We start from the raw sequence: 25,756 nt of genomic DNA on the forward strand, positions 1-25,756 counted from the left end.
ACCGGACACCCCACCGAGTTTAGCCAGCTACCCCTCCACCCCCCCTCCCCCCCCCCCCTCTCTCTCTCTCACTCCCTCCAGCCATGTACTGTTTGGGGCTGTGGCCAGAGAGGTCAGCTCCAACTGTTCACTCAGAGCAAAACCAGTTGACTGTGTCGTAACTTTTGACAAAGCAAGACAACTGAAGGGTTCACAGATTTGGCAACCGATTCACTGGTCAAGGCTGAGGGGAAACAAGAGTATCTTGTCAATGAAAGAGGTTACACACAGACACACGATGCTGAGAACTGTGGCCGGTTTTTCACTCTCTTTCGCTCAGGACCTTCATCGACTGTGGTTTCTGTTGTTTACGTCCAACAGACAAGAATAAAGAGCACAGTGCAGTTTCATGTTGGCATCTTCGCATGTACTCCACTCCTGACCAAAACTACCCCCCCTCCTGATGGGTACAGGTGCACTCAAGTTACCAGTGACTGTCGTCACGCCATTGCGGCTGTGATCTTTGTACCAAGAGCCGGACTGCTCTGTTATCGATTTTGTTGTGGTGAAAATTTGACGATGGTCTGTCCGTACATTGGAGGTATGACCTGCTGTTGGGACCGAAAATGAGTGTCCGCGTCCACGTTTTGCAGGTGTCCGTTTAAGGGGGGGGCAAATATAGAAGGAAAACACTCCGTGCCGAGCAAATGTGTCCGTACATGTCAGGTGTCCGCTCACGCCGGGGGCCGTACATTGCAGGGACTGCTGTACCGCGCTAAACAAGCTCGTAAGTTCCACTCCGTTTTGCACAAGCGGTGGACTACGGTCATTGTGAAAAAATGCAGTGCGTTCAGTTTCATTCCGTGAGTTCCACAGCTTGACTAAATGTAGTAATTTCGCCTTACGCGACTTGTTATGTGTGTCTGTCTGCCTTTTGTTTTATAGATGAAAATAGTCACGGGCTGATTTGTGTTAGACATGATGATAGAGTTACTGACTGATTTGTGTTAGACATGACGATAGAGTTACTGACTGATTTGTGTTAGACATGACGATAGAGTTACTGACTGATTTGTGTTAGACATGATGATAGAGTTACTGACTGACTGATTTGTGTTAGACATGATGATAGAGTTACTGACTGATTTGTGTTAGACATGATGATAGAGTTACTGACTGATTTGTGTTAGACATGACGATAGAGTTACTGACTGATTTGTGTTAGACATGATGATAGAGTTACTGACTGACTGATTTGTGTTAGACATGATGATAGAGTTACTGACTGACTGATTTGTGTTAGACATGATGATAGAGTTACTGACTGACTGATTTGTGTTAGACATGATGATAGAGTTACTGACTGATTTGTGTTAGACATGATGATAGAGTTACTGACTGATTTGTGTTAGACATGATGATAGAGTTACTGACTGATTTGTGTTAGACATGATGATAGAGTTACTGACTGATTTGTGTTAGACATGATGATAGAGTTACTGACTGATTTGTGTTAGACATGACGATAGAGTTACTGACTGATTTGTGTTAGACATGATGATAGAGTTACTGACTGACTGATTTGTGTTAGACATGATGATAGAGTTACTGACTGACTGATTTGTGTTAGACATGATGATAGAGTTACTGACTGATTTGTGTTAGACATGATGATAGAGTTACTGACTGATTTGTGTTACACATGATGATAGAGTTACTGACTGATTTGTGTTAGACATGATGATAGAGTTACTGACTGACTGATTTGTGTTGGACATGACGATAGAGTTAGGGACTGATTTGTGTTAGACATGACGATAGAGTTACTGACTGACTGATTTGTGTTAGACATGATGATAGAGTTACTGACTGATTTGTGTTAGACATGATGATAGAGTTACTGACTGATTTGTGTTAGACATGATGATAGAGTTACTGACTGACTGATTTGTGTTAGACATGATGATAGAGTTACTGACTGATTTGTGTTAGACATGATGATAGAGTTACTGACTGATTTGTGTTAGACATGATGATAGAGTTACTGACTGACTGATTTGTGTTAGACATGATGATAGAGTTACTGACTGATTTGTGTTAGACATGATGATAGAGTTACTGACTGATTTGTGTTAGACATGATGATAGAGTTACTGACTGATTTGTGTTAGACATGATGATAGAGTTACTGACTGACTGATTTGTGTTAGACATGATGATAGAGTTACTGACTGATTTGTGTTACAGATGATTTGTGTTAGACATGATGAAAGAGTTACTGACTGATTTGTGTTAGACATGATGATAAGAGTTACTGACTGATTTGTGTTAGACATGATGATAGAGTTACTGACTGACTGATTTGTGTTAGACATGATGATAGAGTTACTGACTGATTTGTGTTAGACATGATGATAGAGTTACTGACTGATTTGTGTTAGACATGACGATAGAGTTACTGACTGATTTGTGTTAGACATGACGATAGAGTTACTGACTGATTTGTGTTAGACATGATGATAGAGTTACTGACTGATTTGTGTTAGACATGATGATAGAGTTACTGACTGACTGATTTGTGTTAGACATGATGATAGAGTTACTGACTGACTGATTTGTGTTAGACATGATGATAGAGTTACTGACTGACTGATTTGTGTTAGACATGATGATAGAGTTACTGACTGACTGATTTGTGTTAGACATGATGATAGAGTTACTGACTGATTTGTGTTAGACATGACGATAGAGTTACTGACTGACTGATTTGTGTTAGACATGATGATAGAGTTACTGACTGATTTGTGTTAGACATGATGATAGAGTTACTGACTGATTTGTGTTAGACATGATGATAGAGTTACTGACTGATTTGTGTTACACATGATGATAGCGTTACTGATTTGTGTTACAGATGGTCATAGAGTTACTGATTTGTGTTACAGATGGTCATAGAATTATTGACTGATTTGTGTTACAGATGCAAGAACTTGGACAGCCCCCAAAAGACATTGTGGGAGAAATGGTGAGTGCAGTAAGTTGTGTGAAGTGTTGTGTGTGAAGTGTTGTGTGTGAAGTGTAGTGTGTGAAGTGTAGTGTGTGAAGTGTTGTGTGTGTATGTGAAGTGTTGTGTGTACATGTGAAGTGTTGTGTGTGAAGTGTTGTGTGTGAAGTGTAGTGTGTGAAGTGTAGTGTGTGAAGTGTTGTGTGTGAAGTGTAGTGTGTGAAGTGTAGTGTGTGAAGTGTTGTGTGTGAAGTGTAGTGTGTGAAGTGTAGTGTGTGAAGTGTAGTGTGTGAAGTGTAGTGTGTGAAGTGTAGTGTGTGAAGTGTTGTGTGTGAAGTGTAGTGTGTGAAGTGTAGTGTGTGAAGTGTTGTGTGTGAAGTACATGTGTGAAGTGTAGTGTGTGAAGTGTTGTGTGTGAAGTGTTGTGTGTGAAGTGTTGTGTGTGAAGTGTAGTGTGTGAAGTGTTGTGTGTGAAGTGTTGTGTGTACATGTGAAGTGTAGTGTGTGAAGTGTTGTGTGTGAAGTGTTGTGTGTGAAGTGTAGTGTGTGAAGTGTAGTGTGTGAAGTGTACATGTGTGAAGTGTAGTGTGTGAAGTGTAGTGTGTGAAGTGTTGTGTGTGAAGTGTTGTGTGTGAAGTGTAGTGTGTGAAGTGTTGTGTGTGAAGTGTTGTGTGTACATGTGAAGTGTAGTGTGTGAAGTGTTGTGTGTGAAGTGTAGTGTGTGAAGTGTAGTGTGTGAAGTGTTGTGTGTGAAGTGTACATGTGTGAAGTGTAGTGTGTGAAGTGTTGTGTGTGAAGTGTTGTGTGTGAAGTGTTGTGTGTGAAGTGTAGTGTGTGAAGTGTAGTGTGTGAAGTGTTGTGTGTACATGTGAAGTGTAGTGTGTGAAGTGTTGTGTGTGAAGTGTAGTGTGTGAAGTGTAGTGTGTGAAGTGTTGTGTGTGAAGTGTACATGTGTGAAGTGTAGTGTGTGAAGTGTTGTGTGTGAAGTGTAGTGTGTGAAGTGTAGTGTGTGAAGTGTAGTGTGTGAAGTGTTGTGTGTGAAGTGTAGTGTGTGAAGTGTAGTGTGTGAAGTGTACATGTGTGAAGTGTAGTGTGTGAAGTGTCGTGGGTGAAGTGTTGTGTGTGAAGTGTAGTGTGTGAAGTGTTGTGTGTACATGTGTGAAGTGTAGTGTGTGAAGTGTTGTGTGTGAAGTGTAGTGTGTGAAGTGTTGTGTGTGAAGTGTTGTGTGTGAAGTGTTGTGTGTGAAGTGTAGTGTGTGAAGTGTAGTGTGTGAAGTGTGTGTGTGTATGTGAAGTGTAGTGTGTGAAGTGTTGTGTGTGAAGTGTAGTGTGTGAAGTGTAGTGTGTGAAGTGTTGTGTGTGAAGTGTGTGAAGTGTTGTGTGTGAAGTGTTGTGTGTGAAGTGTTGTGTGTGAAGTGTAGTGTGTGAAGTGTAGTGTGTGAAGTGTAGTGTGTGAAGTGTAGTGTGTGAAGTGTAGTGTGTGAAGTGTAGTGTGTGAAGTGTTGTGTGTACATGTGTGAAGTGTAGTGTGTGAAGTGTAGTGTGTGAAGTGTTGTGTGTACATGTGTGAAGTGTAGTGTGTGAAGTGTTGTGTGTGAAGTGTAGTGTGTGAAGTGTTGTGTGTGAAGTGTTGTCTATGTGACAAACAACTATTTTGATGTTGACGTGTTGTTTATGTGACAAACAGTTGTACTGACGTTGAGGTGTTGTTTATGTGACAACCAGTTGTACTGACGTTGACGTGTTGTTTATGTGACAACCAGTTGTACTGACGTTGAGGTGTTGTTTATGTGACAACCAGTTGTACTGACGTTGACGTGTTGTTTATGTGACAACCAGTTGTACTGACGTTGACGTGTTGTTTATGTGACAACCAGTTGTACTGACGTTGACGTGTTGTTTATGTGACAACCAGTTGTACTGACGTTGACGTGTTGTTTATGTGACAAATATTTGTACTGACGTTAAGGTGTTGTTTATGTGTCAAAGAGTTGTACTGACGTTGACGTGTTGTTTATGTGACAACCAGTTGTACTGACGTTGACGTGTTGTTTATGTGTCAAAGAGTTGTACTGACATTGAGGTGTTGTTTATGTGACAAAGAGTTGTACTGACGTTGAGGTGTTGTTTATGTGTCAAAGAGTTGTACAGGCAAATCCGGATAAGACGAAATTGAAGGGACCGAATTGTTATTGTGTCCTATCCGAAATTTCGACTTGGTCATAGTACAGTGGAACCCCTCTCTAGCGACCTTGAAAATGTTGACAAAATCGGTCCTTATGGAGGGGGGTCCTTACAGAGGGAGGGGGCGGGGCCACAAAGAAAGTCACCTCAGATTTTCTTAAAAAAAAGAAAACAGAGAAGTTTGAGTTGCTGACGACCGTTTCCTCAAGCAAACTGCTTCGATTTCATGTTTGACATTGTCGATGGTGTCCACCAGTTCTGGTGCATGTTTCAATGCAAAAAGAGTTAGTTTCTGAGCAAGCATTTCTTTACAGCAGTCCCTAGCTGCAATGATGAAGGCCCTCCGAGAAAGAGTGAAAAATCGGCCACCGTTCTCAGCATCGCGTATCTGTGTGTACGTGTAACCTCTTTCATTGACAAGATACTCTTGTTTCCCTGCAGCCTTGACCAGTGAGTCGGTTACCTAATCTGTGAACCCTTCAGTTGTGTTGCTTTGTCAAAAGTTAGACACAGTCAACTAGTTTTGCTCTGAGTGAACAGTGCAGCTGGCCTCAATTAGCCGGTGACACCTCTCTGGCCACAGCACCAAACAGTACATGGCTGGGGGGAGAGAGAGAGAGGGAGGGGGGGGGGGGTAGCTGGCTAAACTCAGTGGGGTGTCCGGTGTCACTGAAGTCAGCAGGAAGAGCATTGGAGAGAAATAGAGAGGTGTACTCTTCCAAACAATTTCCAAGGATCAGTTGTCAGGGCTTAGGGTAGTCAGTGAGGGAGAGTGAGAGCGGTTTGTGAACAGTCCGACTGAAGAGTGAAAAGTCACTGCCACAAGATCGGCATGCAGTCAATAAAGCCAGACAAGAAGAATGATTATGACATGCGGCTCTATCTGCTGTTTTTTTTTTAATTCAAACTGGTTTTCAACGCTTATTCTCACAAAGCATCTCAGCCATCTGCACACCTGCCTCTGCCTCTGTGCTGTGTTTGTGTGGCTGCTTTCGTATGATGTCAGTGCATGGTGAGTGCGTTCACTGCCTTGTGACTTCCCCACCTTTTTCAGAATGTTTTCTTGGAGTTGGATAATTCTCCTTACTCCTCGCCCCCTCCTTACTCCTCGCCCCCTCCTAACTTCAGTTCATACTTTATTGCGTGCCGACTGACCAGTCGGTGTGGCGTCCGTGTAGAGAAGAAGGGAATAAGGTTACACAATGCGCTAGTGTGAGACGCCAAGTTTCGTGTTTCGAGTTGCTGTAGTAAATATAGAGTAAAATATGTCTTTGGGACTGACTTTCTGTTGTGTGCTATCCGTCTTTTGACTTACGTAAGAGAAATCCCATTTCGAGCTCAGGGTACTTTGTACACATAGATAAAGAGGGATAATTCCGGACCAGAATTTCTTTGTGTGCTAAGCGAATTTTTGACTTAACCGTTTGTGAGTTAGCTGGATTTGCCTGTACTGACGTTGAGGTGTTGTTTATGTGTCAAAGAGTTGTACTGACGTTGAGGTGTTGTTTATGTGTCAAAGAGTTGTACTGACGTTGAGGTGTTGTTTATGTGTCAAAGAGTTGTACTGACGTTGAGGTGTTGTTTATGTGTCAAAGAGTTGTACTGACGTTGAGGTGTTGTTTATGTGACAACCAGTTGTACTGACGTTGAGGTGTTGTTAATGTGTCAAAGAGTTGTACTGACGTTGAGGTGTTGTTTATGTGACAACCAGTTGTACTGACGTTAAGGTGTTGTTTATGTGACAAAGAGTTGTACTGACGTTGAGGTGTTGTTTATGTGTCAAAGAGTTTTTTTTTTTTTTTTTTTTTTTTTTTTTTTGTATTTGCCAAGCACATCATTGTGGGGCTTTTAATCAGTAACATGCATCCGTCTACAATGTATCATCATTCATCCTTCAACATGTATCATAAATGGCAAGTATAAATATATATACAACATTAAGACATAACAGACAGACGAGAGAGAGAGAGAGAGAGAGAGAGAGAGAGAGAGAGAGAGAGAGAAAGAGAGAGAGAGAGAGAGAGAGAGGAAGAAAGAGAGAGAGGAAGAAAGAGAGAGAGAGAGAGAGAGAGAGAGAGAGAGAGAGAGAGAGAGAGAGAGAGGCGGGGGTGGGGGTGGGTAATGATGGTGGTGGTATCATTTATAATGTATACTTTTTTTTTTTTTTTTTTTTTTCTTCAAATTATCAAACGTTCCATGAACAAACTTCACCTCGTCTCGACTTATACAGTACTCACAATCTTCTAATGTACATTTCATTTTCCAATATACTATTCAAATCGTATCTATCACCATACTTATATTTACTAATACACATTTTTGCAATCAAAATAATGTGATTAATTACCTTATTATTTTGGCATATATTATTAGGTTGATAACCAAACAAGATATCGTGTTCTGAGAGGTGCACATTTAATCCTGTATTTCTAAAAATATAATGGACAACATTTTCCCAAAAGCACGTCAACTTCTCACACTGCCAAAAAAAGTGTTCAACATAATCAATGTGTTTACAAAATGTACATAATTTTGTTTCTCTAATTTTCATTTTATTTAATAATATATTCGTGGGATAAATATTATGTAAAATTTTCCATTGTAACAATCTCAATCTTTCTTCTTTTGTACATTCGCTTGCTAACAGCCAATAATTGTGATCTAGTTTAACCTGATATTTATGTAACCAATGTGTCAAAGAGTTGTACTGACGTTGACGTGTTGTTTATGTGACAACCAGTTGTACTGACGTTAAGGTGTTGTTTATGTGTCAAAGAGTTGTACTGACGTTGAGGTGTTGTTTATGTGTCAAAGAGTTGTACTGACAAGAGTTGTACTGACGTTAAAGGACCAGACCACGCTGTTTTAAAGGTTATTAGAACCACTAACCGATGACTGAAGGTTAGAGAAATGCACCTAAAGATTCCAAAAATGTAAAGAAATTCACCAATTCGTAGCTTTATCATTGTGATTTAATTAAAAACGTTCCGCCAAATTCGTCTGCTAAACGAGACTTCGAAATGGCCACCAGTAGACGAGAACCGGCTGTGACGTCATTTCGTGTACAGCTTAGGCTCAAGTGGGCGTTTGCCTACATCGAGCATCAACAACACGCCGAAGGAATGCGCACGGCTGCTGATAGCTATGAAGTATAGAAAAAAGGTTCAGGCATCAGTTGTCACCTTTTTCCGATGGGCTTACAACTTCTGCAGCAAGACTGATTAACTGGAAACGGCCAACACGATGTGCTGTGTTTCGCGACACTTTCTTCCAATGTGAACGCAGTTAAGCCGGCAAGAAAACCTGGCACACACAAAACAGCTGTTGCCTGACGCAGTTCCAGTTCCGACAATTGTTGACCACTCACAGGAGGTCAGAAACCGGATACCAATGTCATCAGAACGATCTACTTTCACTAAACGCAGACAAAAGGAAGTGAGTACATGTATACTGAATGTGTTCTGTAAGGGATAGGGGTTCAGTGTCACTGGGCGTTTTTGTCAGACTGACAGTATTTGTAGTGGAATGGCATCTGTTCCTAATTTTAAGCACATGTGTTAAGATTACAGATTAAAACATATATCTGTTACTACATGTCCGTCCCCATGCACCCACCTTAAAGTTCCCTCTCTCTCTCCCTCTTTTACACTCACCTGGGTAATCGATGAGTCTCAGGTTACACATAGACATTCACACAAACACACACACGTTGTTATAGTTGTTATCTTTTAATTCAGTGTTGTATTAAATGGATTAAAAAAATCGTTAATACAGCACGCTTGCATGAATAATTTGCTGTTGTCCTTTTTTTCAGATCAGGTTCTGTAATACAGTAATTATAATTAATACAAGTACAAATTCATGTTTGCAGTCATACTCATAGTGTGTGAGTGTGTGTGTGTGTGTGTGTGTGTGTGTGTGTGTGTGTGTGTGTGTGTGTGTGTGTGTGTGTGTGTGTGTGTGTGTGTGTGTGAAAAGCACTTTGATACTTAAAACATCTGTGTTATTTGATTTTATTACAAAACTGCAGTCAGAATATTAAGCAGACCTATTCCAACAATACATTTTGATCAGCAGTAAATGTAATGTCAAATTATGAACAACAATCATGTGAGCAGATATATCTAACAGAAACAAATAGTCTAGCAAAATAATACAACCAAGTACATGTTCGGACATCATCATCCACATCAAAACATTGATTGTAGGAAGAGCACAACTCTGTGTTATTACCACTGCTTCAGTCAAACTGCCAGTTCAACTTTATCTCTGTGGGGTTTTTTTTCTCTCAGAGTAACATGGGAAAAAAACCTTTAAAAAACTTGCATGCTACAGAGCTGGATTGTTTCTAGTGATCATGCAGCATGATTTATCCGCATAGAAAACTACTGAAACACCTAAACAGAAATAACAATGTCTACAGAAAAAATCCACTGTTTGATTGCTGTCTGTAGTACTCCTCTTGCTAACAGTGGCATTAAAATAATTAAAACTAAGCTATGCTCTCTTGGGGGGGGGGAAGTGCTCTAAGTACTTTTTGTGTCTACATAGGCAAAACAAAACTATGCAATGTTTCAGATTTCCTGACCCACCCTATGTTTTTCCTCCTTATCCTGGACTATTTTGGACTCTTACAAAAACTTGTGTACTTCAAAAATGACAAATCTTAATTTTGCAGGCTTACAAGGAAATTGACTCTTCTCTTACAACCAGAATACACCATGATTTCAAGCAAATAAAAAACTACATGCACCTGAGAAAAAAACACTTTAATTCAAGAAGTTAGACCTCCTAACCCCAGCTTTTCAATTCAATTCAATACGTTGTTGATGTTGATTATGGAGCTTAACATCCAGGCATGAAAATTCTCCGTATTTTCCGTATTTTCCGTATTTTTGAAAAAAATAAACCGTATTTTTTTTTAATTTCCGTATTTTTCCTTTTTTTTTTTTTTTTTTTTTTTTTTTTTTTTTTTCCCTAGTCATAGTTATAGTAAAATAGTTTTGGGGTCATGTTTGAATCCAATTTTAAGGCTCAGATAGCCCCAGATTGCACCAAATTGCACCCTTGAAGAAAAAAAATTCCGGGGGAGCATGCCCCCGGACCCCCCTAGAAATCTTCGCGCTTCGCGCCTGCGAAACTTGGCGCTACGCACCTGCAAAACTTGGCGCTACGCGCCTTCGAATTTTTTTTTCAGTATTTTTTTTTTTTTCAGTTTTCATGCCTGACGTCCTCCCAGGTAACTAGGGACCTATATTGGGACATGATTTTTTATACAATGTTAAAAGTGTAGGGTGTAATGGGGGGGAGGGGGACTGGAGGGTGACGGGGTGTAGTCGCTAATAAATTTAAAGGTGCGTTTATTATCTAATATACCAGACATTTTGTTTTGGCTGGTGTACAGAATAACATCACATAAAATCGCACTCGCAAAACATACAAAACACATAAAATGTACACATCAGTACACACATAACCCAAACCACACATATCCATACCAGCACCATCACACACATATCCACATACATACTCTAGTTTGTACATTATAAAAATAAATACATTATGATTAATATCATTACTAGTCAAATTAAGGCTCAAAATAGGTCTTAAGATGGATGTTATTTAGTGTAATGAAGAGATTATAAAAACCAAAAAAAGCTATGAGAAAGAAAAGTATGAAAGAATTATGCCCATTCTCCAGTGAAAGTTCTGCTGATTGTGGTAACTTTTTTTTCTGTCTAAAACAGGCATCAGGTTAACTGAACGAGCTGTTTGAGGGGGTGGTGATCCTAACACTGGCCTATGGCAACACTGGCCTATGGCAGCTACAACAAAGCTCTGCATACACAGCAAGACTACAATGCAACAGTGCCCAGACTTTGACTGCTACAGCTAGACCAGTTGACAAAGCTCAAGTTGTCACCAAGCAGGACGCCCCAACTGGCGACCAACTATATAGACTGAGGCTGCCTATCTCCAAATCTGACAAAGCAAGACTGATTGTTACGCAAGCTCCACATTTCTGTTTGCAGTTTAAGCCGACCTTAAGTATGCAATGGTTATGCACATCCCCCCCACACACACACACCCTGCAGTTGAGAGTTGTAATGTACCTTTTATTTATCTTACATATATTTGAAGCCTGTGTAGCTCTGTGACAGAAAGAGGTCTCTGATGGCAGCGACCAGACAGGCAGGAAGAACTTTCCTGTTCTTTCGGAAAGTCAGTGAGTGTGCAACTTGTCAGTATGTTCTGAACACATCAAAACATTTTCTTTAATTTAAGCTACATAATATCATGTGGATGCACTGATTGGGTGTAAATAATAACAGCAATTGGTACAGTCAATTCACTAAATGTGCAACAAAACCCTAATCATCAGACATTTTACAACAGCAAACTTCAACAGTCCTTTTACTTTCCTGAATGTCATTATTATTTATTAAAACATGCATCTAGAGCAACATACATATAAATCTTCTTTTATTAAAGTTCACCTGAAATTCAGGCTGCTTTCCCATGCAAAGTACAAATGCAAGTGTCCACAAACCAGGGTTTAATACATGTAGTATGTGAGTGAGTTCTGATGAAAAAGTGATTGTGTTGTAATATTGGTTATTACTGAGTGTTGATGTTACAATGATTACATTATAAAAACAACAACAACAGAACAATGTGAAGAGCAAACTTCTTCTGTGGGCATGCAAGTGAGTTAATCTTGTGTGTGTGTGAAACTATTTGACTGAGTGTCAAATTTAAATGACAACAGTTTTCTTGATAGCCTTTAAAAACAACAATTAAATACATACATTTAAAAATCAAACAAATATAGGCACCTCAAAAAAAGTTGTATGTACACCTTCGTGGCTGGTGATGCATTCTTGCTCCCCTGCAAGTTTTCATTCTACAATGTACCTCAGGCTAGCTTCCTCTCTCTCTCAAATCTGCCCCTCCCACACAATACAACAGGTACAGTGGCCACTCTGACACCAGTCTCTGAAATAATCAAGAACAGTTAAAACTGCGATGAGCTGTTGTTCTTTTACTCGTGAATGCAATGCATGAACACTTAAACAATATCCCACTTATTCGCGAGTGCGTTGACAAGGCGAGAGTGAAAAAATAGCACAGACTCGAAAGCAGACGATAAGTTCAGCACAGCCGGAGAGCGGGCGTGTTTACCTTTGATCGCTGAGACAAACAGAGTCGCAATTTTCATCGTCACTGTCTTTTCACTACTGCTGGAAGTGGCCTCCGCTCCTCATCTTTCATGCTTGATTCGAGGAGAGAAACTGGTAGTTCGAACATGTACGGTTCAATTTCGTCTGCAGTCACGCTTGTTGCCATGTTGGTAAACGGCATCTTCACACTGTGTGACGTCACGGATAATTTATTCATAAGCCAGTCTCGCGAAGATCACGCGGCACAATGGCGGGTCGTTTTGGAGAAGAAATCCGTCGCTTCGGTCACAAAATTCGTCGGATTACGGCCTTACAAGATTCCGAAGTAAACCAAACATTGTTGAAGACGGTAAGAAAGTGGTTTTCTAACTAACTGCAAACATCGGGAAGTGTTCGGTCGGGGTCCGCCTAAACTACGCGCCAGCACGCGCTAGCACGCGCTAGCACGCGCCAGCTTGAACCATAGCATTTATATACTTTATTTTTATATTTCTAGTTAGTTCATCGTCCATTCTCACATAATACAACATTTCAAACTTCAATGATAAAAAATACGGAAGTTATGACGAGTTTAAGGAGAGCTAATGCACTACTCTCAAATCCGACGATTGTCGGACATGGAGCCACGGCCTTTGGATAGCTCTCCTATAACGCGTCTTAGCTATCGTAAATTTTATCACTGAAGTTTGAAATTTTGTATAATGTAAGAACTGACGATGAACTAACTAGAAATATAAAAATCAAGTATATAAGTGCTAAGACGCGTTATAGGAGAGCTATCCTAAGGCCGTGGCTCCATGTCCGACAAAAAGACTCGTGCTAATCCCATCTTTCCCGGGGGTGGTAACTATTACAATACGTACTGCCACCCCGTACTGCTGCTCGGCAACCTCAAACACTTGCCGCGCCGAAACAACGCCAGTAGCTGTCGAAAAAAAAATCGACTGATACTTATCCCAGCTTCAGGGGCTGTAACTACACGGGGACACTGCTGCTCGACACCTTCAAAGGCTTGCCGAAAGAACGCCCCTTAACTTCTTGGCAGAAGAACACCCCTTTCTTGTTCATACCGACAGAAAGAAGAAAGAAAGCCTGCCATCCGCGGATCCTTCCGTTGAATTTATGCATATCTCTGCTCAAAAACTTCAAACCCTTTCCGACGAAAAAAAACCCCAACAACGCCCTTCTTTGACATAATGGCAAATACATGACTGACGTATCTTTCCATTGTTGCTGCTCAAATACTTCACTGAAAATTAAATTATGTAAGTGTTATGGATCACTGGGTAGCGTCTACTTCATACTAGGCGCCAGCACGCGCTACCTTGAACCATTGCACAGTTTATATACTTTATTTTTATATTTCTAGTTAGTTCATCGTCCATTCTCACATAATACAACATTTCAAACTTCAATGATGAAAAATACGGAAGTTATGACGAGTTTAAGGAGAGCTAATGCACTACTCTCAAATCCGACGATTTCCGCCATTGACTAAACAGCCTGCAAGCTACCACTTTGAAGTAGACGCTACCCGGTGATCCATAACACTTACATAATTTATTTTTATAGTCTATATAGTTAATTGTCCATTCTTACATAATACAAAATTTCAAGCTTGAGTGTTGAACATTTCAGTAGTTATGACGGGTTTTAGGCGAGCTAATGCGCTACTCTCAAATCCGACAAAATCCGGACTAAAACTGCGCGCTACCAAATTTAAGTGGACGCTACTGAGATTCATAGCTGTTACAGGGCCGGACTAGGCGAAGAGGAGGGGGGGTTTGCCAGTGGTGGCCCAGGGGGATGTCCCCCCTGGCGGCAGGGGCGGATCAGTTCATTTTATGGGTGGTTTTTTTCAAAAGTATATTGTGAAGATATGGGTGTGAAGGCGCGAAGCGCCGAGCCGACGGCGCGAAGCGCCGAGCCGACGGCGCGAAGCGCCGAGCCGACGGCGCAAAGCGCCTAGCTTGCTGAGGGGGTCCGGGGGTATGCCCCCCCGGAAAATTTTGAAAAAAAGGATGCAAAATGGTGCAATCTGGTGCATTCTGAGGATGATCATTACCAGTTTCAGGCAGCAGATTTTGTCACTGATTAATACCCCCAAAATTGAAACTCAATGTAAAATAAAGAAATGCATACCTCATTCAATATTTTTATTTTTTGGCTGGGGGGGGGGGGGGGGGGGGTTCCGGAAACCCTAGAACCCCCCCCCCCTCGTTGTGGGGGTCAGGGGGCAAAGCCCCCTGAAGCTGATGGGTAGGTCATATTCTGAGATAGGAAAATGGTCGCTCCTTGCATGAAACGGCATAAAATAAGCAATAATAAAAAAAAATTAAATAAGTAAGGTACATGTTTAGGCTAGGGGGGGGGGTTGCGCAACCCCCATAACCCCCCCGGTAGTCCGGCCCTGTGTTATATAATTTATCTGTATGTTTCTAGTCATTCCATCGTCAGTTCTTACATTATACAAAATTTCAAACTTCAGTGATAAAATTTACGATAGCTAAGACGCGTTATAGGAGAGCTATCCTAGCTAAGGCCGTGGCTCCATGTCCGACAATCGTCGGATTTGAGAGTAGTGCATTAGCTCTCCTTAAACTCGTCATAACTTCCGTATTTTTTATCATTGAAGTTTGAAATTTTGTATTATGTGAGAATGGACGATGAACTAACTAGAAATATAAAAATAAAGTATATAAGTGCTATGGTTCAAGCTGGCGCGTGCTAGCGCGTGCTAGCGCGTGCTGGCGCGTAGTTTAGTCGGACCGTTCGGTCGCGCAGGAACACGATTCGAAGCGTTTTTGACGCTAAAACAGCATGGTCTGGACCTTTAAGGTGTTGTTTATGTGTCAAAGAGTTGTACTGACGTTGACGTGTTGTTTATGTGACAAATATTTGTACTGACGTTAAGGTGTTGTTTATGTGTCAAAGAGTTGTACTGACGTTGACGTGTTGTTTATGTGACAAATATTTGTACTGACGTTAAGGTGTTGTTTATGTGACAAATATTTGTACTGACGTTAAGGTGTTGTTTATGTGTCAAAGAGTTGTACTGACGTTGACGTGTTGTTTATGTGTCAAAGCAAGACAACCAGTTGTACTGATGTTTATTGATGTTCATGTTGTCACTGACGTGTGTGTGTGTGTGTGTGTGTGTGTGTGTGTGTGTGTGTGTGTGTGTGTGTGTGTGTGTGTGTGTGTGTGTGTGTGTGTGTGTGTGTGTGTGTGTGTGCGTGCGTGTGTGTGTAACAAGGCAATGATAGGACGCGGGTCACTGACGCGTTGTTTTCTGTCTGCAGGCTCCGGGACTTGAGTTTGACGAGAACGGGATGCCCAAGATACCTGGCATGGGCAGCCAGTGCCGCCTCATGTGATTAGCCAGTGTAGGGTGTGTTTTACAGACAGTTGTCATGGTTATGAAGGGAGAGACAGCCAGTGTTGTCATGGTTATCATGTGAGAGACATTATTGTGCGGCTATTAGTGCTGGGAATGAGGGTGAGTGTGTGGCACATATTGTTCATAGTCGGGCAGGATCTTTTATGTTTGTTTTGCCAGTGGCGTAGCTTGATAGAACGTGAATGTGAATTGTTTACGATAGGGTCTACAGACGACTTTGTGCTATTGTGCACAATGGCCTTGAAAGGGTCATGTATGTAAGCCTTGTAAAGGGTCATGTATGTAAGCCTTGTAAAGGGTCATGTCTGTAAGCCTTGTAAAGGGTCATGTCTGTAAGCCTTGTAAAGGGTCATGTATGTAAGCCTTGTAAAGGGTCATGTATGTAAGCCTTGTAAAGGGTCATGTATGTAAGCCTTGTAAAGGGTCATGTCTGTAAGCCTTGTAAAGGGTCATGTATGTAAGCCTTGTAAAGGGTAATGTCTGTAAGCCTTGTAAAGGGTCATGTCTGGCCTTTAGAGAAAGATGAGCAGCCCTGTGAAGATGGAACTTTTTAATAAAATTGTTTAGTCTGTACTGTGGGATTGTATTTAATCTTTGAGCCATAAACATTAATTATCAATTGGCTAATGTAGATTGGAATTCAAATAAAAATAGCAATTACAGACTGAAACGTGATTTAATTTTTGTTGAATGCAAAACTAGATATAAGTTTGTAAGTGACATGTAGAGTGACATGCAAAAAGAGTGTGTTGCCTTTTACTCAATGCCATTATTGAATGCTGAAGACCATTATTGAATGCTGAAGACCATTATTGAATGCTGAAGAAGCAGAACCACTCAATCCCATTAAAGAAACAGAATGACGTGAGTGATGGTGACCCACCCCCCCCCCCCCCCCCCCCCTTCCCACCCCCATCATCTTCCAAGGCTTGTTGGTGTGCGTGTATATGTCAGAGTGGATGATGTCTTGGTACTGTGATCGTCAATAAACAAGACTTGTCTATCATAAGAATGCATCTGTGTGTGTGTGTGTGTGTGTGTGTGTTTTTAGTACTGTGTGTGCTGTGTAATAATGATGTGAAGAAGATAGGTTATGACTGACTTGTTGAAGTAAGCGGCTTGCTTGTGGAATGAATAAACTTTTTCTTACTGCTTTGATTTTGAGCACCTTTTAGTGAAGTGTATGTGTGAGTGTGTATGTGTGAGAGTGTGTGTATGTGTGTGAGTGTGTGTGTATGTGTGTGAGTGTGTGTGTATAAGTGTGTGAGTGTGTGTATGTGTGTGTGAGTGTGTATGTGTGTGTGTGTGAGTGTGTGTATGTGAGTGTGTGTGTGAGTGTATGTGTGAGTGTGTGAGTATGTTAATCAAGAAGACAATATTGTTAAATAAATAGATAAATACATACAAACCCTAATAAATAAATAGATTAGTAAATAAATGAATAAATAAAAAATATTAAGTAGACTAGAGGCATACATAAACTTAGACTAAATTAAACAAACAATTCCAGAAATTAACCTTTAAAATAAGTTATGAAATAACCAGATTATACATACTTACAAATAAATCAATCGATCAATGAATACCTTGACCTACAAAGAAAGAAAGAAAGAAACAATTAAGCAAGCAAACAAACAAAGAACCAAACAAAGAAAAGATAAAAACAAATAAAAAAAAACTAACCTTGTAATCGCAGAAATCCATGGTAAAAGGGAAGCAACTCCTGTTGAAACACCTGTTAAAAAAAACCACCTAAATTAGCTCCCTTAAATAAAATAGTTACAATGCGGAAAAAGAGCGAGCAAAATGAAGCCAACGGTCTAAGGGGGGCAACTCCTGTTAGCAAAAAAGTTTAGAAACGTAATTAGCTCCCCTGACAAAAATTGTTGCAAAGAGGCTAACCCTGTTTGAAAACGGGTGAAATAAGTCAGAAAAAGAGTGTAAAATGTAATAAATGGAAGCATAAATAAGTAATGTGACTGCTTATCATGATAAAAAGGGTAAAAAAGGCGAAAACAAGAAGAAAACGCCGTAAACAAACTCGGCGGCAAAATGCAGACAAGAAATGGCGGCATTGTGATGAGAAGGGTCCAAGGGAAGCAACTCTGAATGACGTTGGTAAGGGAGGCAACCACGACTATGCAACCCAAACTAGTGTAAAATGACGTGAAAAACATTATTTGCAGATTGGTGATTGGGAGGCCAATGTTTTGTGTATCTTTTGCAGACATTAACGACCCCAGCAGGGGTTTTTCTGGATTTGTACGCCCTGCAGTAATAGACCTTTTCGGTATCTGAGCAGCTCTCGCGAGACACGCTCTTTGTTATGCTTTGAACATCGCGAGAACTTCGAACTTTGGCTTGTGCAGCTCGCGTGAGATCGCTGTACCGCATGCTTTGCTATGCTCTGAAGTTTGCGAGAGATCACGAGAGTTTGGAATACCGATAGGGTCTATTTGATGCCGTTTTGTGTAAAAATAAACCACGTGTTGTACCCCTAAAAATATTTGTACCATTTGAGAATAGTAATAATTAAGAATAGGTGACCCATTCCGGAATAATAAAGTCACTGCCCCATTTAGGAATTTTTGCCCATTTGAGAATAGTTGCCCCATTTGAGAACAAAAAGGTCATTTACTACGTGAAAAGGTCACAACTACGTACTAAAGGTCACTACGTCAGTAAAAAAACAAGTCACTACGTCAGCAAGTCACTACTACAAAAGGTCACTACGTAAGTCACTACGTAAGCTGGCTGGCTGGCTGGCTGGCTGGCAGGCTGAAAAAAGAAACAAGGAAAGAAATGGTCAAAGGGGAGCAACTCCTGTCAGCAAAAACACGTAATTAGCTCCCCTAAATAAACTTTAAAAAAATAGGTAAAACAGTGAATAAACTCCAGCCAACGGTCTAAGGGGAGCAACTCCTGTCAGCAAAAAATAGTGCTAAGAACACGTCATTAGCTCCCCTAAATAAAATTAAAAAAATAAAAAATGGAGCAAAACAGTGAATAAAATGCAGCCAACGGTCAAAGAGGAGCAACTCCTGTCAGCAAAAACTGTGCTAAGAACACGTTATTAGCTCCCCTAAATAATTTTTTTTTCTTTTTTAAATCCTAGGCCTGCGGCCAGGGGGGGGAAAGTATACCTGTAACATTTCAGAGTCAGACCAAATAAGAATTGAACCATTTGAGAACATAGCTTTTTTCTCAATCACTATATCCAAGGCCTGCGGCCCGGGGGGTTCATATAGTACGATTTGTAAATCACACCAAATGAGAATAAAACCATTTAAGAATAAAACTTCGTGCATTTACTAAACAGTTTAAAGAGTCAATTAGTAAGTGCCAAACAACGTAATACAAGTAAATAAGTAATCAATTGGGTCATTAAGTAGGTCAGTTAAGTAGGTTACTTAGTTAGTTATTTAGTCAGTGGTTACTTAGTAAGTCAGTAAGTAAGTGGGTAAGTGGGTAAGTGCGTCAGTCAGTCAGTCAGTCAGTCAGTCAGTCAGTCAGTCAGTCAGTCAGTCAGTAAGTAAGTAAGTAAGTAAGTAAGTAAGTAAGTAAGTAAGTAATCAGTAAGTAATCAGTAAGTAATCACTGACAAATCAGCAGGTAATCTGCAAGTAATCAGTAAGTCAGTAACTACGTAAGTAAGTCAGTAAGTCACTACGTTGGTTGATTGGTTGGTTGGTTGGTTGGTTGGTTGGTTGGCTGGCTGGCTGGGAGGATGGCTGGTTGGCTGGCTTATTGGCTGGTTTGCTGGCTATTTGGTTTGCTGGCTATTTGGTTGGCTGGCTAATTGGTTGGCTTGCTGGCTAATTGGTTGGCTGGTTGGCTGGCTGGCATCAAAGTATGTAAGTATGTCTGCCTTCAGTAGGTCATTCAATGAGTCTGTAAGTAGCTCAGTCTGTAAATAGGTCAGTCAGTAGATTAGTCTGTAAGTAGGTCAGTCAGTAGATTAGTCTGTAAGTAGGTCAGTCAGTAGCTCAGTCTGTAAGTAGGTCAGTTTTCATCGGATTTACTTAGGTCATTCGGTCAAATTAGTTGATGAGCTTACTTAGTCAAGTAAATACGTCAGGTAGGTTGGTGAACTCAATAGGTCAAATTAGTCAGTCAAATAAGTAGGTCAAGTGTTTTGGGTCAAATTAGTAAAATCAGCCAAGTCAGGAAGTCAAGTTACTTAAATGGGTCAAATAAGTCAAAATATATGTCAAATAAGTTAGTCAAGTAAGGCAATCTGGTAAGTAGGTCAAGCACAGAGGTCAACTACTTCATGTCAGTAAGTTAAGTGAGTAAAAGAAGTAGGTCAAGTCAGTCAAGTTTAGTCAAAAACTTGTATTCCTTTTTTTTAAAAACCTTTTGTGCTTACATTTGAACGTGGTTATTCTGTTGTGTTTTTAATAATTTTTTGCAGTTTTTGATTTTTAACCTATTCTTTGATTTGTAAAGTAGGGTCCTTACCCTAATCCCTAACCCTAATCCCTATCCCTAATCCCTAACCCTATTCCCTATCCTTCACCCATTTTTTAACCCTAATCTTCACCCTATTCCCTTATCTCTAATCCTTATTCCTAACACTAATCCTCACCCTAATCCTCACCATATTCCCTTATCCTTAATCCTAATCCTCACCCTATTCCCTTATCCGTAATCCTCACCCTAATCCCTTATCCCTCACCCTAATCCTCACCCTATTCCCTTATCCCTAATCCTCACCCTATTCCCTTATCCCTAATCCTTATCTGTAACACTAACCCTAAGCATAACCCTAATCATTATTCCTTACAATAATCCTTATCCCTAACCCTAATCCTCACCCTATTCCGTTATCCCTAATCCCTATCTCTAACTCTAATCCCTAATCCGTAAACCTAATCCTCACCCTATTCCCTTATCCTTAATCCTCACCCTATTTTCTTATTCCTCACCCTATTCCTTACCCTAATCCTCACCCTTTTTCCTTTATCCCTAATCCTTCTCTGTAACACTAACCATAACCCTAACCCTAACCCTAATAACCCTAACCCTAACCTTTATCCCTAATCATTATACCTAACCCTATTTCATTATCCCTAACCCTATTTCATTATCCCTAACCCTAATCCTCACCCTATCCCTTTATCACTAATTTAATCCTCACCCTATTCACTTATCCCTAATCCTAACCTCACCCTATTCCCTAATCCGTATCCCTAATCTTTATCCCTCACCCTAACCTTATACCGAATCCTTATCCATATTCCTTTATCCCTCACCCTAATCCTCACCCTATTCACTTATCCCTAACCCTAATCCTCACCCTATTCCCTTATGCCTAATCCTTATCCCTAACACTAATCCTCACCCTAACCCTAATCCTCACGCTATTATCTTATCCCAAACCCTATTCCCTTATCCCTAATCCTTATCTCTAACACTAACCTTAACCCTAATGCTCATCCCTGACCCTTATCCCTAACCCTAATCCTCACCCTATTTTCTTATTCCTCACCCTAATCCTTATGGCTAACAGAAACCCGAACCCTAATCTTTGCCCTAATCCTGATGCTTTACCCTAATCTTTTAATTCAACGTTTATTCCTAACCTTAATGACTAATCTCTTATTTCTTACCCTAATCCTAAGACTTAGTGTTATTCCTAATCATTATTCCCAAAGCTAACCCTAACCCTAACCCTAACCCTAAGCTGTTAAATATTGTGTAAGCAATCAAGCTTTTATTAGTTTATTTTTTTGATTGATGCATATTGTTTGTGAGAATGATGGCTATGCACTGAAAGTTAGAGAATTTGAGAAAAGTGAAAAATGAAGATTTTTTGTTCTTGGAAGAGAATGAGTGATTTTGTAGATAGACAAGGTGTAAAATATTCATAAAATGAGTTTTGGGTCTTTTTCAAATCTGTTTGATGCATCTAGTCTGTGAGCATAATGTGTATAAACTGAAAGTTAGAAAATTTGAGAAAAGTGAAAAATGAAGATTTTTTGTTCTTGGAAGAGAATGAGTGATTTTGCAGGTTGACATTTTGAAGAGGTAAAAGCCTAGTTTGAAGATGTTTGAGACTGCTGAGGTGTTTGTTGTGTGAAAGCGAGTAAATAATGATGTGTGCACATGGGTATAAAAGTGAACATGGAATTAGTTATGAATTTTTTAGACTTTTTTGTTTGGTACGCCAAGTGAAAAGGGTGTAAAATATTCATAACAAATTAAGTTTTGGGTCTTTTGGAAATCTGCTTGATGCATCTAGTCTGTGAGCATGATGGGTATCAACTGAAAGTGAAAAAAGTTGGGAAAAACGAAAAACGAAGATGTTTTAATAAAACAGTTTAAACCAAGTGTATTTAAGTGTGTAAGTAAGTGTAACGAAATGTAATTAAGTGTCATTATTTGTAATTAATTATAATTAATTGGAATTAAGTGTAATTAAGTGTGTAAGTAAGTGTAATTAAGTGTAAATCCATTGGAATTAAGTGTAATTGATTATAATTAATTGGAATTAAGTGTAATTAAGTGTGTAACTAAGTGTAATTAAGTGTAAATAAATTGGAATTAAGTGTAATTAATTGGAATTAGGTGGAATGAAGTGGAATTAATTGCAATTAATTTGAATTAAGTGTAAAAAGTGTAATACAGTGTAATTAGGTGTAATTAATTGGAATTAATTGGAATTAAGTGGAATTAATTGGAATTAAATGTAATTACGTGTAAAGGTGTTTAAATTTAATTAATTGTAATTAAGTGTTATTAAGGGTATTTAAATGAAAATAAATGTAAATAAGTGTAATTAAGTGTAATTAATTATATTTAAGGGTAAAGAAGTGGATATAATTACACATTAACATGCTTCCATTTGAAACTTCGAGGTCTTCATCGGGGATTGACGCCCGACCAAAGGTAATTGAAGCCCGACGGAGCGAAGCAACGGAGGGCTTCAATCAGACTTTGGGAGGGCGTCAATCCCCGATGAAGACCTCGAAGTTTCAAATGGAAGCGTGTTAATGTTATTGTAATTCAATCTGACGACGATCTCTTTCCTGCTTTCATGCGATGGTAAACAGACAGAATTGGTTCTGTTCTGTTCACACACTACTTTCAGTCCACCTACCTGCAAGGGTCAAGTCCCAAGAAATATGTCTCTGTATTCCTATCGTATCACTCTCCTCCTGTTTTGTTTTCTTTCACATACATTTTCCCATCTTTTTTGACGGGTTTCTGGACAGCAAACGCAAAACAAATTCTTTTCATCAAAAAAGCGATCTTTGGAATTGAGTGACGTAGTCCGAAAGAATTCATGCATCAACTTACGACACGTATTCGACGTCATCACTTCGCATACCTAATGGTCTCGGTATTTCGTTGGTACTTCATATTTCCTACTTGTAAAATGACCCTCAAAGCTAACCGAGACTAGTTGAGGTTGTATCAATGTTACGGATGAAATTTCAGGTATGTGTGTGTGTATGGAAAATATGCGTGCTCTACTCTGTTTACTATATAACTATTCTTCACACACAACACTCAGACAAAACACAAAGAATAAACACTTTCAATGCCCTTTGCCCTCGTTCCTGTAATGAATCACCACAACAATAATACAAACATATTATTTCTCTTGCATTCTACAGATCACGTTCATTCATATATAAGAAGAATAATATCTTAACACACGTCGGAGACCAACTGTCTCACATTAGATGAATGTTCCTGATCCACACAATTATGCCAGTGTTTACAGTTCCTGTTTACTACAGTGTCATGTTACGCACATCACTTGTCGCGTAATACTTTAATTTGACGTCGTCTACGTCTCACACAATCTTCTCGCTGATTATGGTTCTTCGGTGGCAGTTCACACATTCAGTGACTCCACAATGTTATGATTAAGTTTCTTCGGTGGCAGCTCACTCGTACAGTAACTCCACAAACTTATGATCATGTTTCTTCGATGGCAGTTCACACGTACAGTGACTCCACAATTATGTTTCTTCGGTGGCAGTTCACTCGTATCGTAACTCCACAAACTTAACGGGTACATACCCGGGAATACATACCACCCACGCAATACCGCTCGTGGTGGCTATGGGGTGCGGCTTCACCCAGTTCCCAGTACTCCAGCGTCGTTACAACCCTGCGCTCTCAAACATCACTTCGTAGCGCCAAGGAGGGGATGCCCATCTCTCTCTCTCTCCCGCTGTCCAGTGGTCCCACCCATCACTCTGACCCGGGGTGCTGCGTAAAAAGTTTAGGCTATCATAAGTCTCAATTCTTAGCTAAACTTTTCTACGAAATAATACTACTATTCTTTTCCAATACTGTTCAACTATCCGTCCACTAACTTATGCGGATATATTATTTACACCAGCTCATTTACAAGTAACTTCATTACCAAAAGAACATTCGACCTTCCTTTTCAACATGGCTGACACAGCGGCGCACGCTTTTCCAGCCCAATTTACAACATGACTCTTCCAGTCATTTCACCAGTCAATATTATTGAGCAAAATACAATTCAATAAATACCTGTATCTTTACAGCCCAGAACCACTCATGGTTCGTCCGCCACACTAGTCTCTCGTGTTAGACCACAGTGTTCGCGGTGAGCAGCATTCTCGCCCAACGCGGAGACAACACGTCTGTCTTCCTCGGATGTCAAGAACGCTCTGTCTTCACACGCCACGAAGCTACCCTATTTCTCTCCCCTTGGCTACAGCAGCCAATGAAGATACGCCTTACAAAACTAGGCCCCGCCGTCCAGTAGTGATACTACAAGTATGGCTAACCAATCTGTACACATGCGATTAAACCATCTAATACTGAATTATGTACAATCCATTTGTCACAATCAATGCGCCTCGCCAGCAGGTTGTTAATGGATTTTTTAGCGAGTGGCTATCGACAATTAGTCACCTGTAATTTTTAATGAGTTGGGGCATTCTGACCAATCACAGGATCTGTTTCATTAAAACGCAAACTTGATTGAATTACAATTATAACTAAGTGTAATATTGTGAACTTAAGTGGAATCAATTATAATTAAGTGGAATGAAATTGAAATCATTGAAATTAAGTGGAAGTAAGTGGAATTGAGTGGAATATTGTGGAATTAAGTGTAATTAAGTGGAATTAATTGTAAGTAATTAGAATTCAGTGGATTTATTTGCATTTAATTGTACTTAATTGTAATTAATTGGAATTAAGTGGATTTAATTAGAAATAACTGGAATTAGGTGGAATGTATTGGAATTTACCGGAAATAATTGTAATTAAGTGGGATTAAGTGTAATGAAGTGGAATTATTTAACCTTATTTATAATTAATTGGAATAAGTGTAATCAAGTGAAATTAGTTAACATTTTTTTTAATTAAGTGAAATTAAATGGGATTATTTATAATTATTTGTAATTAATTGGATTTTTATGGAATTAATGGGAATTATTAGCAAATATTTGGAATGGTAGGGAATAAATTTGAATTATTTTGAATTATTTGAAAAAAAATTGGATTTATTTGGTTTAAACTGTTTTATTCAACGTTTGTGCATTATTTACAAAAAACGCATATTGAGTAAACAACAACAAGCATAATGCTTATAGTGGTGTTTACAGTTTTCTAGAAAATTACATATAAATGGCGGCTATTGTACAGTTTAAATGAAAAGCAAGCAAACATGAAAGAAAAATTGTACATCAAAACAAAAATCCGTTTAAGAATACATATATATTTATGATGTTAGCGAGTAAGAGATAGGGAGGGAGAGAGGGAGGGAGAGAAGGAGAGAGGGAGGGAGAGAGGGAGAGAGGGAGAGAGAGAGAGAGAGAAAGAGAGAGAGAGAGAGAGAGAGAGAGAGAGAGAGAGAGAGAGAGAGAGTGAGAGAGAGAGAGTGAGAGAGAGAGAGACGAGTAGACGTATCGATTTTGCTTTCACTTCACATGTTTATCTGTTCGAAACGGCCGGACTGTCCAATAAATTCCTGCACTGTTAAAAAGATTTTTTTGTTAATTTTTGTTTGCA

At 39.7% G+C, this 25,756-nt stretch overlaps 2 protein-coding genes across 2 annotated transcripts in view; both read left to right on the forward strand.

Moving 5' to 3' along the window:
* The window catches only part of LOC138954697 (peroxisomal biogenesis factor 19-like), a 21,874-nt gene extending 4,968 nt beyond the window's left edge, over positions 1–16,906 (forward strand). The window contains exons 3-4 of the mRNA XM_070326478.1: positions 2,960–3,004; positions 15,651–16,906. Of these exons, the coding sequence (XP_070182579.1) occupies positions 2,960–3,004; positions 15,651–15,725 (120 nt within the window). The 3' untranslated portion in view covers positions 15,726–16,906. The remainder of the gene's footprint in view (positions 1–2,959; positions 3,005–15,650) is intronic.
* LOC138954699 (uncharacterized) lies at positions 3,030–3,680 on the forward strand (the record flags this gene model as incomplete). The annotated part of the gene is given in 2 exon segments (XM_070326479.1): positions 3,030–3,083; positions 3,579–3,680. Coding segments are annotated over 2 exon segments (156 nt in total), but the record flags the coding sequence as incomplete, so codon positions are not given.
* Positions 16,907–25,756: the final 8,850 nt, after the last annotated feature.

The sequence above is a fragment of the Littorina saxatilis genome, unplaced genomic scaffold (genome assembly GCF_037325665.1).
Source record: "Littorina saxatilis isolate snail1 unplaced genomic scaffold, US_GU_Lsax_2.0 scaffold_490, whole genome shotgun sequence".
NCBI lineage: Eukaryota > Metazoa > Mollusca > Gastropoda > Littorinimorpha > Littorinidae > Littorina > Littorina saxatilis.